At 39.4% G+C, this 16,748-nt stretch overlaps 1 protein-coding gene and 1 long non-coding RNA gene across 3 annotated transcripts; one reads left to right on the top strand and one right to left on the bottom strand.

Annotated features, from left to right (window-relative positions):
• Window positions 1-1,133: 1,133 nt before the first annotated feature.
• Window positions 1,134-6,789, bottom strand: mpc2b (mitochondrial pyruvate carrier 2b). Of its 2 annotated transcripts, XM_069707544.1 has the most exons (6): window positions 6,675-6,787; window positions 6,429-6,569; window positions 4,401-4,441; window positions 3,582-3,666; window positions 2,849-2,960; window positions 1,134-2,254 (listed from the first exon to the last, which is right to left on the bottom strand). In XM_069707544.1, exons 2-6 carry the CDS (start codon window positions 6,520-6,522, stop codon window positions 2,197-2,199), a joined length of 390 nt encoding a protein of 129 aa, XP_069563645.1. In that variant the 5' UTR covers window positions 6,523-6,569; window positions 6,675-6,787; the 3' UTR covers window positions 1,134-2,196. The 2 variants fall into 2 exon arrangements, with proteins under 2 accessions (XP_069563645.1, XP_069563644.1); XM_069707543.1 differs by having other exon boundaries at window positions 6,429-6,789.
• A 2,254-nt stretch (window positions 6,790-9,043) lies between these two features.
• On the top strand, window positions 9,044-16,408 carry LOC138626108 (uncharacterized). The gene is made up of 3 exons (XR_011311268.1): window positions 9,044-9,493; window positions 14,260-14,321; window positions 16,297-16,408. It is a non-coding gene; the product is annotated as an uncharacterized lncRNA (long non-coding RNA).
• The last annotated feature ends 340 nt before the right edge of the window (window positions 16,409-16,748 follow it).

Raw genomic sequence — 16,748 nt, 5'->3', positions numbered from 1 at the left:
CTCAGGCTCCTGTTAAGATTTGTCGCACCGGCTCCTGATTTTAAAGTTTGACGCCGTGACAACACCATCAAACCAGAATCCATAACGCCTGTGCAGCCGAGCTCGGTCTAACACCGGTCCAGGTGCCGTGATTGTGATCTCGTTTTCAAACCACTTAACCCAGAAGCAGAAAAAACTGAACATAATCTGTCTTTAGACGCGGAGGCTATAATCCTAAATCCAGTCTGAGATGGAAGTGGTGGGTTTTCTGTACCTTTGATCTTTAAATAAGTAACAGTTGTTTCTTTTTCATTTTAAATCTTTGAGCAGATTACTCCATGTGCAGCTGAAATGGATTTGTCTGCCTTGTAGTTCACTGTGTAAATGGGGGAAGATCAAGTTTCATGTCTCCTAACAAGAGTTTACCTTGTGTGGAGAAAATATTTACTATTTCCAGTGGAAACTGGCTCATGGGATCTTTATGCAGTCAGAGACACAAATAGAGCTGTTCAAAGCCTCCTGCATTAAGTGTTGACTGTTCTAGAAATAACACTGACTGATAAAACGCTGCTGCTGCCAACAACCCTTTCAGGCCTCGAACTCATTATTGTCATCAGCCTGGAAGGGGGATGTTGAATTTCATGTTTACTCTTAAAGTTAAGAGAAAAAACTTGATGACCCCGAATTGCTTGTTTGAACTGATTCGCACTAAAAACCCAACGGTGGAATCACAAACACAGGGAAGCAGAAAATGTTGAGAAATGCACAACTGGAACAAGTTCATGTTCAACATTTCTGCCAGTTAAATGACCTTCGTGATTAATCGTATCAAAACAGTTGCCTATGAATTGCCTGTCAAAGTAATAATTGCCCTTTAAGACAGTTGGGGAACCCGAGAGATAGATTCATTTATATATAGATATATATATTTTAAAAAAAGGGTCCACCATGTCCACTTTTTTTAGTCTCTCATCTGGGTCAAACTCCCAAAATGCTCCAGATGTCTTGGATCCAAACATCTTAAATGCTCATTTTTCCGACTTGATGAACTGTTTTCAAACCAAGTAAAACGAACTATTTTAAATAAACTGATGTTGGGTGTGTAAAATCAAACGGTTAAATACTTTTAGGAAGCTCGTACTTTAAATCAGCTGTAAATGTTAAACAGTATTTATTGGCATTACAGAGTCATAATGATCAAACCTTCAAAGTGTCATTTGTTCAAACAGTCAGTAGATTAAGTGATAATACCAATTATTGCTAAACTACTCAGGAGATTATTCTGTATAAATGCTGTGGGAACGTGTCAAAGAAAACATTTTTCTTGCACAGAAAAAAAATATAAAACACCTTCCGAAGAACAACAAGGCTTTTAACATCAATGTTTGGAGAATCAAGAACCGTTAGCATGCGAGTAACAGTGTTTGCTCAATGACTTGGTAATGATCAATAAAAAGCTGCACATGTTTAATATGTGGCATTTGTGTAAGTATTTCTGATATAGAACTAAAAAGTTAATATTTTCTATACAGTTTTGACTACAAGCTAAAATCTTAAAGTGTTTCATAAATTAGGATTTGTTTTCACACATTAAAAGATTTAAAGCCGTTAAAATGGAAGGAATCATTACATGGTATGATTTAATCATCGCTGAGGTACACACGCCTGGACTATAACCAAATTATAAATAAGTAAATGAAAACATAAAAGCGATGACATCCTTTTTGCTTTCATTTGGAAACATTCGTTAAACCTCGCTCAAACACCAAATCAGAGTAACGTTGTTGTCGTGGGAGACTTTCGCTCGAGGTACTGATTGCTACACCTGAAAAACGACGATGGAAACAGCAAAACTTCCCAGCTAGTGCACGCGAAATAAAGCATGACGTTAAATTAAACACTGTACAATCACAGAACTTGCTGAACAAAGCGGTACTTGTGCGTCAGTGACCACCATTCTTGAGTGTGTTAACAAGTTTAAAAAAAAAAAAAAAAAAAAAAGCTTTTTTGTTTGTTTGTTTTCTCTCCTCTCTCTCTCTCTCTCTCCACCCTGAGGAAATCTGAAATCTTAAGGAAAAGTGAATATTTCCAACAGGGACAACAGGCTTAACGTGGTAGAACAATGGTTATGGCATGGATGTTACGGAGACAACATGAAATGATGACGAGTCTCCTTTTAAGTCCACTGCAGTGGAGAGTCGGCGGCAGAGGAGCCCCTCAGGACTCTGCAGCCTCTGCAGCCTCTTTAGCCTCGGCCTTCAGATCCTGTTTGTGTCTGTCGGGGAGGAAAGAAGAGAGAAATCCGTGTTGTCAGTCGGATCAGTTTGCCAAGAAAACGTCGCAGATAGCTCATAGAAATCTTTAGTAATAACCTCTCTAGACTGAGCAACTAGTTACCTCAGTGATGTATAAAAACATATACTTTATAGCCATAGCGAGTGTGAGCTGGTGCTACCGAGCCCAGACAGGACCACAGCTTTTTCTCATATGTATTATAATTCACCCATAGTTAAGTTTATTCACCACACCTGTGTGTGTTTCTCTGACTTGTTCAAGCCTTCATGGTCCTTCAGCAGGTTTTACTCCTTGCGGCAAAATGTCTCAACTCATTTATTGACATTGGAAAACAAAGCACACGTGAAACCTACTATATATTATATTTACTACAGACCCAGAACACCTCGTCAAACATTAACCGGTTGCCATGATTTCATATCAGCAATGACTAACCAATACATACTTAACTAAAGTTTACTGCCCACTTAATTTGAATTTCCTAATTATAAATGATTGAAATGGTTCCGACGGTGATAAGATCACTAAATTCACCAGCGAGCCGTCTTTACTGTAAGTGAAACCCCCAACACACCTCCAGATCCTGTAAAGCTGGGAGGCTCCCGCGCTGCCGACGAAGAAGTTGACAGCAAACAGGTTCCAGTTCTTGGGGATGATGACCAGCGAGTATCTGGACCAGATCAGCCCTGCAGGAGGACGACAGGAGGACCGAAGGTTACGCAGACCGCCGTCATTCACGAGAACAGAGTCGATGTTTTGGCAGAAAAGCAACAGATAAGATTTGTTTGAAGCAATATTGAAACAGTCGATGCGGCTGCTCACCTTTAGCACAGATTTACAGATTCTAGCCGAACACCGGACAGATGAACTCGCCAATTTAAAACGTGCACAAAGAATTTCAAGGCAGTTCACGAACACTTTGTTCTCCGGGAATGTCCGAAGTTTACAAGTTAAGATATCTCAGAAGTTGAAGTGATTGGCAAAGAAGAAAACTCCTAAATAAAGAATAGACAGACTCATTCGCGGCTATAAAAAAAAAAAAAAAAAAAGTGCCAAATCGTTGGTTACCAAGTACTAAAACTTTTGCATATGCCCCCAGTTACCATTTAACATGATTTAAGTTCTTGAAATAAAAAGCAACGCATTCATCATCATGTGTCAATTTAAAACGGACATTTATTTCATTTCTAAGGGAAATTGTGTGATCCAGAGTTACACAGTTATATACGCAAGCGTTTCCTTTGTTGGAAGCAAACACACATTTATGAGCTTTCCTTCAGATGTTAGCGATTATCATCTTGTCTCACCTGTTGCCGTCAACACACCCGACTGGGAGGTGCTGAGTTTATCTGGTGGTCGAGTCATATCAGCCAAACCGGCGAAAACCAGACCCTGTGGAGAAGAGGCCGCCATGTTTTTACTCCGTCAAAGCTGCTGACGCTTCAATTTGAATTGACAATACCAATAATCACACAATGGTGATGAGTTTAGTCCTTCATATTATTCTACCTCCACATAAGCGTAATGTTTATTCTTTCTTACGCTTCATTTTTTTTTTTTTTTTTTTTTACTTGCGGATCATTTTTGGATCTTCAGGCCCCTAAAAAGTATCCAGAAAACACCCCTTTGCATCACTGACTGAACTTTCTCGTCCCGACCACAGTGACCCGTTTCCAGCGCAGGATTTCGGCACAATTCGGATGCACGTTTGGGCGACATCGCAGGAAACCATCTACAAATCAAAGCCCCTTCCGAAGTCCGGCAGCGACTACTTGACTCACAGACGGACCGGCGACGCACGTCGTTGCTTCACAGCGGTGGACGTCAGGGCGTGAGAGCGATGGCGGAGTGTTAAAGGAGCCTGTGAGTCTTGTTTACGTTCATGTTCGTTGATAAAAGGGCAGAGAGGGAAAGCTCACATTGCTTTTCCACAAAATAAAAGATCCTTTTTTTTTTTTGTGTTTGTTTTGCTGGCACACGGCTGCAGAGAGTCCACGTGGAGGAGTCCTCAAAAACCCTCGCAGACTTGGCCAGATGATGAAATTCACGTCACGCTGACTCCCGTGGACAGAAAGCATGAAATGGCCTTAAAGTTCACAGTTAGGACTGTGTGAAAACGCACTTACCCATTTAAACACGGGAGCCCAGAAGAAAACGGTTTTTGGACCTGAAGTAAAAACAAATGAGAAGCATGACTTTTGGCACTTATGTAGATATAAAAACATTACGTTTAACGTCAACAGCTTTTTAAGATTTCTCTTTGAGGTAACTGACTTTCTGCTGGTATGAGGATGAAACCTACAGAAACTTCCTGTATACCTCAAACCTATCAGGTCTGTGTCATTGGCTTTACAGTGAAAGGAAGAAAATGTGAGAAAACATCAAAATTAAACTCACTTAGTAACACACACACAAAAAAAAGACATTTAAAAACATGATTGTGAAAATGTTTCACCATTTTTCTAACATTTCATTAATACTAAAAAAAATAAAAATCAATTGGTTGCCTGAGAAAGTTGTCAGCAAATAATCAAATATAAAAAAATAACCGTTAGCTGCAGCCTTTAACACACATTTATAAAACACTACAGGACGGTTGTGTTTGTGATGTGTGGCTTGAATTTAGTTTGAAACATAGGATGTTTTATGGCGAGACCTTTGAACTCCTCTTAAACCCCCGACACCACAGTAAAGTTGATGCAATCCCGACATCAGGACATCAGTGTTGCAATGCAACGGCACAAAAAACATCAGATCCTCAGGACACCACTGAACATGAATAAATGAACCCATCCCTTTGAAATTTTAATATCGTCTGAATCCACTGAGTTTTTCCTCCCTGAGATAGTTGACATTCCTATCAGGCAGTAAAAACAACAACAACAAAAAACCAGACTATTTGTGCAAAAGACACTTTAAGTGCTGCCAAGTCCCTGGAAGAAGAATCACAGAAACTTAATTAGCGACCACACCGAGAAGAAAAACCGCTGCTCTGGAATCAGATTTCTAAACCAATGCCGGTGGCGAGAGAGAAACTAGGACGACCGTCACCGCAAATCACCTTTGGAGGAAGTTGGTTGTTTTGTCGCCGCCCCTTCAAACCTGCTCAGAAAGTTGTGTCCTTGACAACCAGAGCTCCTCGTGAGCTCCCGTGACCCCTTCGCAGACAAAACAAAAGACCGAGCGCTCCCATCGTCTCGGCACCCTCCGGTTAATGTCGGCATCGAGGAGAGTTTAAGGCTGGTGCAAGTTGTGCTTATCGAACAGGAGATAAACATTCAGTTTATGAAGTGAATCAAAACGGGGAAAAAAAAAATGATGCAGTCTAATACGTCGCGAAGGTCATAATGTTTAGTTTTACAGAGGTGCTCTCTCACCGGTTTGTAGTTGATGTTATTAGGAGGTATCTTATATTTACAATACCATCATTGATTGAAATTAGGTTGACAAAATATCCCTCCATGGGGGAAGGCAGGCGTTAGGTTAGGTTAGGTAGTTCCTTTATTAATCCCCGAGGGGACATTTTTTTCGCTACAGCAGCATACAGAAGCAAAAGAACAATAGAAAAGTATTAAAATAGCAGTAAAAACTATAAAATATAAAATGCACAGTATATACAGTATATAAGTTAACAACTGAATCATATCCAAGTCAAGCCAAGATATCATATGTTGTTTTCAGCTCCTTATATCTGAGTATTTGCAGTATTTTCTCACCATTTTACATTGAATATCCTTCAATTTTATTTTTTTTATTTTTTTTGGGGGGGGGGGGGGGGCAAAACAAGACATTTGAAATGTCACCCGTGACATGACACGTCATTAGAAAACTACATCATGGATATGACCACGTTCAACTTAATCCCTGCTGTTCAGGGGGTCAAGACTCCCCTCGAGCTGGTTGTATTTGTTGCTGTAGTCGCAACAAGGACATAATCTGTAATCTGACCTTCATGTGGGGTTTGTTTTTAATGAGTTGGTTGAGATTGAGTGAATTCTGCAGCTCCTCTTCACAGACTGAGCTGCTTTTGCGGGCTTTAACCCCCCCAGATTAGGGTCTCCCGAAAGCACAACAACAACAACAACAACAACAACAACAACAAAGACCCAGCCTGCTCGGGTCTTTTTTTTATTTTTTTAAAAACTGCGCATTACCTGCCGGGTGGTTGTACAGAGGTCTCAGCTTGGCGGGCAGCATGTGCTCGATCCGGTCCAAAATCCTGTGGTAGGAAAGTCTCAGCGCAGCCATGATTGATTGGAGATGATCGAAGAGAAGAGCGGCAATTTACAGCTCAGCTGGCTCAACGTAAACAAAAACAAAAAAAAACACAGACTTTAAAAAAACAAACAAACAACAAAAACAGTTTGCTTTAGTCCCTCGGTATGGTGTGAATAAATTACAGGGAGGTTTTAAGGCTCGGGGAGGATGCCGCTGTCCTACTGTCGACCTTCTCCGGGCTGTGCTGTGAGCATGTTAGCACTCGTTAGCCGTCAGTGGCTTCTCCCCGACGGAAACGACGAGGTGACTTTCTGCACCACGCAACCTACCGCGTGAGGGGCGGGGCTACGTGCTTTTGCACTATTCTCATTGGCTGGCCTAGTCTGAACGCTGATGTGATTGGTTTAGGTGGGGATCGTTACTTTCGTGCCCGGTGGTGCACCAAGTGGGTGGAGACAAAAGTGAGAAGAAGAAAAAAAAAAAAAAAAGGCGGCGCCACAAATATTAAAAATAATAGATTTTTTTTTATTTTTTAAATGTTGATTATTTGATTTATATAGTAGATTATTTGTGAGGAACAATGCTTATGTATTTTATATGGTAAATAGGGCCTTCGTATATTAAATATGTGCAGTGCAAATTACATATATAATATTGATAGAATATAGAATACAACAGAAATTCTTACCAATGTTACAGCTTTTTACAATGAAAGTAAAAAAAATACAAACTATGGAAGAAATATGTCGAGTGCTATCGATTAGATTAAATTGTGTTACTTTTCTAAACAGTACCGTATGTCATTGGGATATAATGAGTTTTCCCGCATGAGTAAAAGACTGTGGAAGAACATTATTATCACATATGCACCGCTGCAGAAGAATATTTAATGCACATGAGATCACACTAACTCTGATGTTGAGCCTGATGAGATTCCCTTTTCTCTATCTAGTTTTAATTTGAGAGCTTATTGTTTCAGATGTGTGCTTAAACGTTGCATATTCTGAAGAAACGTGTTTCACACTACAAACCTAGAGCCTGGAAATATTCTAACAAAAGCTGTAGCCTAAATACGGCACAAACAAACAGGGGTTGGATAAAAATGAAGCAGCTTGTTTTGGCCCGCAGGTAAAAAGACAGTGAAAAGGAAACCACCCTAAAAAAAAACCAATAATCTATTATATCCTGAGACCCGTTTCCCTCTCTAAGAAAATCTTTTTATCTATCTTATGTTATTGTATACGTATTTGTAATTTTTTTCTTATTGTGTCAACCTTTTTTCCCCCTAACTGTGTTTTTATGCTGCTGTGTCGACTAAATTTCCCCACTGGGGGATTAATAAAGTCGTATCTATCCATCTTACACCTTTAATAGGTTAAACCAGGATATATCACCAGATATTCTTTGGGTGTCATTTAATCATAGTAATCTTTCAAAGGTCTCCTTTTTTTGTTTTCCTCTGTAGGCTCTTCTAGGTATAACGCATGGCAGCTCGAATAAAACCTCTTACTGCCAGTCCAAACTGTGCTTCAGTGGCCTGAGAGCTTCACGCCCCAGCAGACATAATTAGGATTTTGTCGAGTTTATCTGAGCCACTCTTCAAAGATTTTTTTTTTGCTCCTCTTTCCAAAAAAGGTAATATCATGGGAGACTCCCACAGAGCATGCAGAAACGTGCACACACTGGTGCTTGAACGGATGTCTTGCATCTCTTATTGTAACCCTGGAAATCACATCCTGGCAAAAATCTCACCTCCGAGATCCCTCTGCTATACTGATCTCAAGATATCACATATTGTAGTTTGAGTAATTAGCATTCTTCCATAAAGAATTGATGCGATGAGAAGACGAAAAATTTAGAAACTCTTCTTCCTCTTTTTGTCTGAACTGATATGGCTAACCTTCTCAAACCACCGCTGACCTTTGACTATAAAGTCTATCACAGGATGAGGTTGCATGACATTTTCAAATTAAAAGCTTACATTTTCATATTAAAAGCTCTCCAGTGTTTCGTACATGGTGTTGTCATGACTTAGATCTTGACCTGACCTGTTAGTTGAAACAGCAATAGGTAGGTAATTACTTTATTAATCCCCGAGGGGAAATTTTTTCGCTACAGCAGCATACAGAAGCAATAATAGATACAGATAATAATAGAATAATAAAAAAGCAATAAAATAGCAGTAAAATAGCAGTAAAAAAATATAAAATATAAAATGCACAGTATATACAGTACAGTATATATCTATATATATTATATACAAGAAATAGAAGCTCCACAGCAATAGAAATGTCCTGAAATCCCCTCAACGTAAAGGTTAGTTTATCATCACAGCTGTTCATCATTAATAATTGATTAAAAGGCAAAACTGTGGCTAATAAGGGCATTACAATCTAAAAAAAAAAAAAAAAAAAAAAAATCCAGCTTCCCCGGATAGACTCCTTCCCGACAGCTTCCGGCCGTAACCAAAACGAATGCACCCCTCCGCTTTTTTTTTTTTTTTTTTTTTTTCAAAACACGCATTTTATCGCGTTGTTTGGACACAGCTGACCGCTGTGCGCTAGCAGAAATAAACCAGGCTAGGCTAGCAGGACAGATAGTTAGCAGCCCGGAGAGCAGGGACACAGTCGGGGTAAACTCGGGAGGACAGCGCAGACCGGACAGGAGCGGAGTCTTTCACCTCCAGCAATGCGAACGAGGAGCGCCGCCGCCGGCTAACGCCAGTCGCCGTCCCGACAGGCAAAAAAGAAAAAAGAAAAAACACACAAAAAAAAAAAAAAAGAGAGAAAAAGGGGGGACTGATCTGATCAGGCTTGAAAAGCAGAAGCGACGATAGATAAACGGCGACATCATCGGGAGAAGGGTTAGCTTAGTTTCAATGTTATTGTCAATTAAACACCACATATGGTCACAATGTCCTGCTCCGGCAACCTGGTTTGGGACGTTAATAAACGCTTAATTGGATACAACGAGCCCAACACCATCAGGACCAACTATCTAGGTAAGAACAACAACAACAACAACAACAACAACAACAACAACAAGCCTCTTAAATTAAATGCTAACGATGACATGCGAGAGAAAGAAAACATGTGTTGATATAACATTGTGTGTGTTTGTGGTGCTGAATCAGATTGGACTGAGCCCCCCCCCCACCACCACCACCACCACCACCCCACCCTCCCATCATCCCACCGGGGGTGGAGGGGTAGAGGGGTGGAGGGGGGGGGGGGGCCCCGTCAGACTACCTGCTCCATAACAAGAGCTGCGAGCTTCTCCTGCGGTGTAAACACACCGGCGACGTGTAATTTATGATGTAAAAATAAACAAATAAAAAAGAGAGAGAGAGATGTGCGGATTGCAAGAGCTCAAACACTAAATAGATCGGATTAAAGGTTATGTATAATCCCGGGACGGAGCAGCTCTCTGTGGGGGTTAAGTCATATTTATCTCCTCGTGCAGATTTCTCTCTTTTTTTTTTTTTTTTTTTTTAAAATATTATTATTATTATTTTGCAGCACAGATGTAGTTTCAGTAGAAAAAGAAAAAAAAATCACAAGTTTGCTGCAAATCAATCACGCGGTGCACATGCAGCTGAGCTCTGAAGTATAGCCCACGAAATGGACAGATATAATGTAATCACAGCAGAGATCGGTCGTGTAATGTGTTTATGAAGTGCTTTCAGTTCTGCAGCAATGTTTGAACAGTAGAAAGGACACCCAAGAAAGTGCTCACGGTATAAACAGACTCATCATCGTGTGAAACAGCCACAAAGAAGTCAAACACTTGCTGATTTAGCAGAAATGGTTGCAGAGGAACTCAAATATTGTCTAAAGTCTGCTTATTAATATGAATAGAATAGGAGATAATAAAAGTAAATATATATATATATGTATAATCCACAAGAATCCGCAGAACTGATAACAGCACTGTCACAGAAGATCACAATATTTTAGCATTGATTATTTATCCCATCACGTATACACAAGATCACGCTGTATGTGTATTGACAGGTTTAGAGCCTGTGTTTGAGTTGTGGCCTCGCGTTTAAACTGGAAACGAGCTTCACAACCTTGAAGTACGGCAGCCACGAACGGCTCAATTATTTTATTTTAATTCCATAATGTTGAAATCACAAGGAAATTATGATTATTTTTTTTCTTTTCTGAAAAGAAAAGCTTGTTTTCTCCTGATAACGGTTTGAATTTGTCTCGTTATCAAGAGAAAAAGAAAAGGCTGATTTCCAGCGTTGACTTCTGTATTAATAGAACGACGCATACAAAAAATTTAATAGTCTATTAATGATTAAAAAAAAATGTAAGAAGACTAGAATCATGTAAAAAAAAAAAAAAAAGGCAACAACATATCTGGAAAGACTTTTCACAACATTCACACATTGAATGAACGCTTCAGCTCTAAACTTCAACACAGACATCGGCTGTGTCAAACACATTTACAGCAAGTAAAACCGGCAGCATTTGAGTTCCCTTCATTAAAATATTTGTGTCACAGCACTGCAGGGCACTAAAGTTGTCACGAAAGCAGGAAGCGTGTTGATTATTGGTCCCACAGCTTCCAGATCCTGAGTGTTTTGCTGCTCGGTGTCTCCGCGGTCACAACGAAACATGCCGGAGCGGCGCCGAGTGTTTCTGCTGCAGGATCAAACTCCCAGAAAACATTTAACGTCTTTTCTGTTTGCTGCTGCTTTTAATGAATTTAAATTTGGGTTAATTTATTCATAGTTTGCACCAGACTTTAGCTGCCCTGCTGTTTTTACTTTCATGCTTAATTTAGATGTTTTTTTTGTTTTTTTTTAATCTTATATTTAAGAGGCTTGCCGATATTGGATTTTAAGGGCCAGAGCCAATACCAAGGAGTAAAAAAAACAAAACAAGTTTGTTAATATGCTTTATTTATATATATATATATAAACTTTTTATATACAGTCTTTATAAACACTTCAATGATTGCTTCAATGTGGTTATCAAACACTTTTGACTCTTGTGACTGGTAATGGAGGACGGATATTTTACAGTTTATTCATCAGTGCACTGAAACAGTGAACTTCAGTGGGAGTTTGATAATTATAAATAACTATAAAAAATACACAAATAGAAGACTTTCTAATTCAAGCCTCTTTTTCAGCATAATTCTGTAAAAATAGTCTTCATGTCAGCCACATATGAGTCGATACAGATTTATCTGTAATAGGCCACTATGGGCCAATGAAGTCGCCCAGCTAATATATCGCTGGGGCTCAATTATATTTCCTTCTTTAAAACCTATTTATGTTTTTGTTTTTTGTTTTTTTTTTGGTCTTGTGTGAAGCTCTTTGTGTCACCTTTTAAATGTTCCACACAGATAATAAGCCTTAAAAGATCCACAGTCCAGGGTTGAATGTGTAAAAGTGACTGTTCGATGTGGTCCAAAAAAAAGGATTTTGATGGTTTTTGTTTCATAAGTCTTTGTTGCTCAACCGGAACCGAGCTGCAGACTGACCGGTCTGAGTTTTTTTTTTTTTTTTACCACAGATGTGGTCATTTTTCTGCGTGTGTGTGCGTTGGTTGTGAGCGTAAACGGAGAACGGGGCTGTAAGACGGGGAGGTTCATCACAGCGACTTGTTGTCTGCGCCACGTCCTGTCAAACAGTCAGCAGCACGCAAGCGGCTGATGACGATTTATAAGGCAGCGGAGGTGGAGCAGGTTCCTCAGAGGTTTAGTCAGTGCTGTATTTAGCGTGACTGAGATATAGTCGGAGCTGTTATTGTGTGCAGGGAGACGATACATGCAGTGATGTGCGGGCCGCAGCTCTCTAAGGTTATATTTAGCTCAGAGAGGGCTGGGAGGTAACAAGTGTGTGTGTGTGTGTGTGGAGGGGTGTGGTGGGGGTTGGGGGGGGGGGGTTGCAGTTCCTCTGTAGCGCATGGTTTATTGTTTATTTGGATGATGTCTCCATGGTGATAGAAGACTTCAAAAAACTATTAATAATCAAAAGGAAGCAAAGTAAAACATAAAACAGGTAGGACAGATGTGTTGAAGCTGAGAGTTTTGACAGGTTTAGAAGTAGAAATGTAAAATCTTGGTGATTTTTTTTTTGTGTGGAGATTTATCTGGAATATCGGAATTAAATCATCTTCTAATTTCCATTTAAAACAGGCCAAACACAGGATTTGTCTTGTCATATTTAGATTAATCTATTTATTTATTTATATTTTATTTTTTTTTTAAATCAATTGAATTGTTTAAGTTGTTTGTGGTTCTGCTACTTTTGTCTGTTTTTACATCGAGGTAAATTGATGCCATGAACGAGAACTGATTGATTTTCTTGAGATATCTGAAGATTGAACTTTGGGCTGTGAAAACTGTGAAGGCCATTTTTCAGCATCTTCTGGTTCTTAATTGACTAAACAATTAATCAGTAGATAAATAAGCATCTTTTTCTGTGGGTACCGGCTGATACAGATGTGCTGATCCGGTACCGGTGTTTGATTAATGAACCGTTTGCCTCGCTGAGTGAATGAGACTGCAGTCATTCTTTTATGTGTAAGACGACATCGGTATTGGACCGGTACCTGATCCAGCTATTTAAGATAGTATCAGGACGATATCGGTATCAGAGCTTGCATCCCAAAAATAGTACATATTTGTTTTCTTGTTTACGAAACGCAAAAACGGTCCTCTGCTGTCTTCAGGACGTGCTGTGAGCACAGCACGTCCTGAAGACGGCTGGAATGGAAACGCTGCAGTAATGTCCTCGATGATCAACGTCCAAACCGGCAGCCGACTTCCTTCGTCCTACCTGGAAATGTTGCGTTTCTGTTTTGAAAACGTATAACCTAACGTCTCGGAGGCCAGTTGTGAAACTCCGGTTCTGTGTGTTCAACCGAGAGCTTCGACTTGTAACGGCAGGTTTTTTATTAGATTTGCAGGAAGTCTGTGAGTGATTCATGTGAATAACAGTCAGAGCTTCTCCCAGCTGTCCCTAATTGTCATGTCACATATGAAATAGACTAATAATATGAATTTAATATTCCCACTAAGATCAAAATTGAACTGCTCACAAATGTTTTTTTTTTCTTTTTTAAATGCTCACATTTGTCACGTCTTTAGCAAATATACTTTTTAAAACTGCAGGAAATTCATCTCGATAGCTTTTATTTATTTTTTTTTTTTTTACAGTCAAACTAGTTGAAGAATAACATGATAAACATTCATTTATTTCCACGTGTCTCACATTTCGGTCGGTGCTTCCAGGCTTTCATCATTTCTAATAATATGACGAACCCTCTGATGCCTCCGGCCTCTTTATGAAATGACTTGAATTGATTTGGATTCAGTGATCACTTCACACAGAAAGGAAGTTGTGTAATAATATAACAGCAGGTTTTCTCTTGTTGTTCACTGACTTGCACCTTCAGAGGAAGATGTCCACTGAAATCAAATCTGAATGTCTTGTTACTGAAGACCGACATGAACTGCTGCTGCGCAACAGAAAATACTACCAGAGCACTTTTCTTGTATTTACAGTCTGATTAGAGCATCGTTTCTGCTGGACTTTGCTGTTTTTGTTTGTTGGTGCAAACCAGGCTTCCAGCGCATGAATAATACACAACAGGTTACGAAAATACCGGATACTAATGTTTAATGTGACATTTCATTCCAGCTCGCGCTCCTGTTGCACTTAACTAAAGTGAAGATAGATCAACAGTAGGTAGATGAAGAGGATTGAAAACGATGTTTAAAATGTGCATATTTCTGTTTTCGCAGGTAGAAGAGAATTTGTCCAGAGGCTTAAACTTGAAGCGACACTGAATGTACATGATGGCTGCGTAAGTGACCCACTTTTATTCATTTATTTATACATTTTTTTTTTATGAGTTCATGTTCTCTCGTAAGAAAACGTACATCGTGTAGCGTCTCCTCAGCCTCGGACAGATCTTTGACATCAGGTCGGGTGGTTAGTGCCTCTGAGAAACCTGAGGCTGACACAACGGTCACACGTTCTGTCACACTATCAGCCAGGACATCAGTCCGTCCAAAACACCACATCAACCACAGCATGCAAGCAGGAGCACTTTAATAACTGCCCTCTATAAGCACAGCTGATACGACAATAAGATGTTATTGCATTTGCTGAGTGTGTGATCTGTTTAAGTGATGTACAGACAAGCTGCGATGTCCTTTGTTAACATTGTGGATTGTTAAATATTAGTTGACCAACAAAAAAACCCAGTGAATTACTACTTCAGTCATTGATCAATCAAGTCATTCATCATAGAACAATAACATTTATCATTTTCTGTGTGCAGCATCTAAATGTGTTGATTTGACTCTTTTCCCTTGAGATTACAACATTATTATGAATGAATGAGTGAGTATGAATAGTTATGAATACAGACTGTTGTCTGGACTAAAAAAAAATACATATGAAGATGTCTTTCAGACCAAATGATTGATCAGAATCAGTATCTGATTTTTTTGGCACCAAAAATAAGCGAACAGACATTTGGATTATGTAAGTGATCCAACGATGAGCGATTAACAGGAAACTGTGAATCCGTTGGCCGGTTGTGTGTCTTCATTGTACCATATTACACAAGATACTCAGACCTGTGTTTAAAACATGTCATCATGATGAATCCCATCATCCCTGCCTCATCTCAATCTGCTCGTCACCGTGTGTTAATCTGTCATCAGATGAGAGATAGTTTCATCTCTCAGAAATCAAATCAAACCTGTTGAAAGGTTTTATACGATTGGGGTGCGAGTTCAGTTTGCAGGATGTCGTAGCTGCTCATGTGGGATTGAAGTCGCCCACACACAGTGTAATCTCATTGATCGCAGCAGAGCGACTGTGTGATGGAGAAACGGCGAACGAGGCTGCAGGTGTTGATGAAATATTGATCCGCCCGGTGAGCTGATGCGTTGTTCTCGGGCTCATCTTGAGATCCACTGGTAACTGTGGGACCGCAATTCAGTCTTAATTTCAGCTAATGAAAGTGTTAAAGAAAGTAGTTTCAATTGGAGAATAAAACTTGAATGTTCTTGTAAATTAATGCATTACGTTTGTACTAAAAAAAAATTTAAAAAAAGACTTTAATTTGGCAAATTTTTTTTTTAATTGTTGTTTTTCAAGGTTTTAGATCAGTTTTGCTCTGCATTACTTCAACTAAAAGTCTTTTCAGGATATCTTTGCAGTCCAATTGAACGTTTGTGCCAAATTTGCAGGAAGTGCCGTGAGACTTTACTGAGATTTTGCGTTTACGAGAATGGGAGGACGTACTGTCACTTCGACATTTGACCTTTCACCTTTGCCCCTAAAGTGTAATCAGTTCTGCCTCGGGACGAAGTGAAAGTTTGTGCCACTGCAAAGAAATTCCATCAAGGCGTTTTTAAGATATTGCGTTGTTAAGTACAGACGAAGGAAAACCTGAAAACAGAATGCCGAAGCATACAAGTAAATGTATTCCTTTTGCAGGGAAATATTGTGTTTTCCTTTGTTCTTCTCTGATGATGATAATAATAAACATTTATCTTCCAACCTGTCACTGGTTATAAAGTCAGAAAAAGGGTGAAGATGTTTGTAACTCTTTTCCTGCACACTGACGTCTCTTTCTGCCTGTTTTGTATCATTCTTCTAAAATGAAGAAGTTCAGCGAGTCCTCACTTTGAAGAGGCAATAAATATTTAGTATTTTTCCTTCAGTAAATGACTTGCCAGTTAGATTCATTATTGAACTACTTGTTTCAGCCTTTATGTAAACCCCCAAAATACCTCCCGTGTGTGTGTCTGGTGTCCCTGCAGGTCAACACCATATCCTGGAACGACACGGGTGAATATATCCTTTCGGGGTCGGACGACACCTTTTTGGTTATCACCAACCCATACAACAAAAAGGTAAGTTGTAATCAGCGAACTGGAAACAAGTAGTGTCACTTTAAGTATGTTTGACACAACGCGTGGAGAAACTCCAGAAGAAGGGAACACGACACCCGCCTCATTGTAGTTTATTTATTAACTTCCAGCTAATAACGAAGGTCATAAGGAGGTAATGTTTTTGTTGCAGGATAACAGAAAAACTAAAAGGCTTCTCAAGCAGAAATACTATCTGATAGTTGCTCTGAACTATTGAATTATTAACGCACCTTACATGTATTTTTTTTCCATATGTGCAGAGTACACTAGAGCGCTTGGTCTCCCTTTTTCTGTAACATTTAGCTTTCTAAAAATTTTCAGGGTAGATTGAGAAACAAAAA

This window comes from Brachyistius frenatus, unplaced genomic scaffold (genome assembly GCF_029030835.1).
Source record: "Brachyistius frenatus isolate BFR_SWC_R1_liver_20210118 unplaced genomic scaffold, ASM2903083v1 Contig_70, whole genome shotgun sequence".
NCBI lineage: Eukaryota > Metazoa > Chordata > Actinopteri > Embiotocidae > Brachyistius > Brachyistius frenatus.
Note: the sequence above shows the minus strand (reverse complement) of the source record. Positions and strands in the feature narration are given on the sequence as shown.

Coding starts and splice junctions, on each gene's coding strand:
- mpc2b (XM_069707543.1), bottom strand. CDS start 6,522: ATGGCTGCGCTGAGACTTTCCTACCACAGGATTTTGGACCGGATCGAG. Junction 4,442..6,428: donor TCTGTACAACCACCCGGCAG/GTAATGCGCAGT, acceptor TTTTTACTTCAG/GTCCAAAAACCGTTTTCTTC. Junction 2,961..3,581: donor GGGTGTGTTGACGGCAACAG/GTGAGACAAGAT, acceptor GTCCTCCTGCAG/GGCTGATCTGGTCCAGATAC.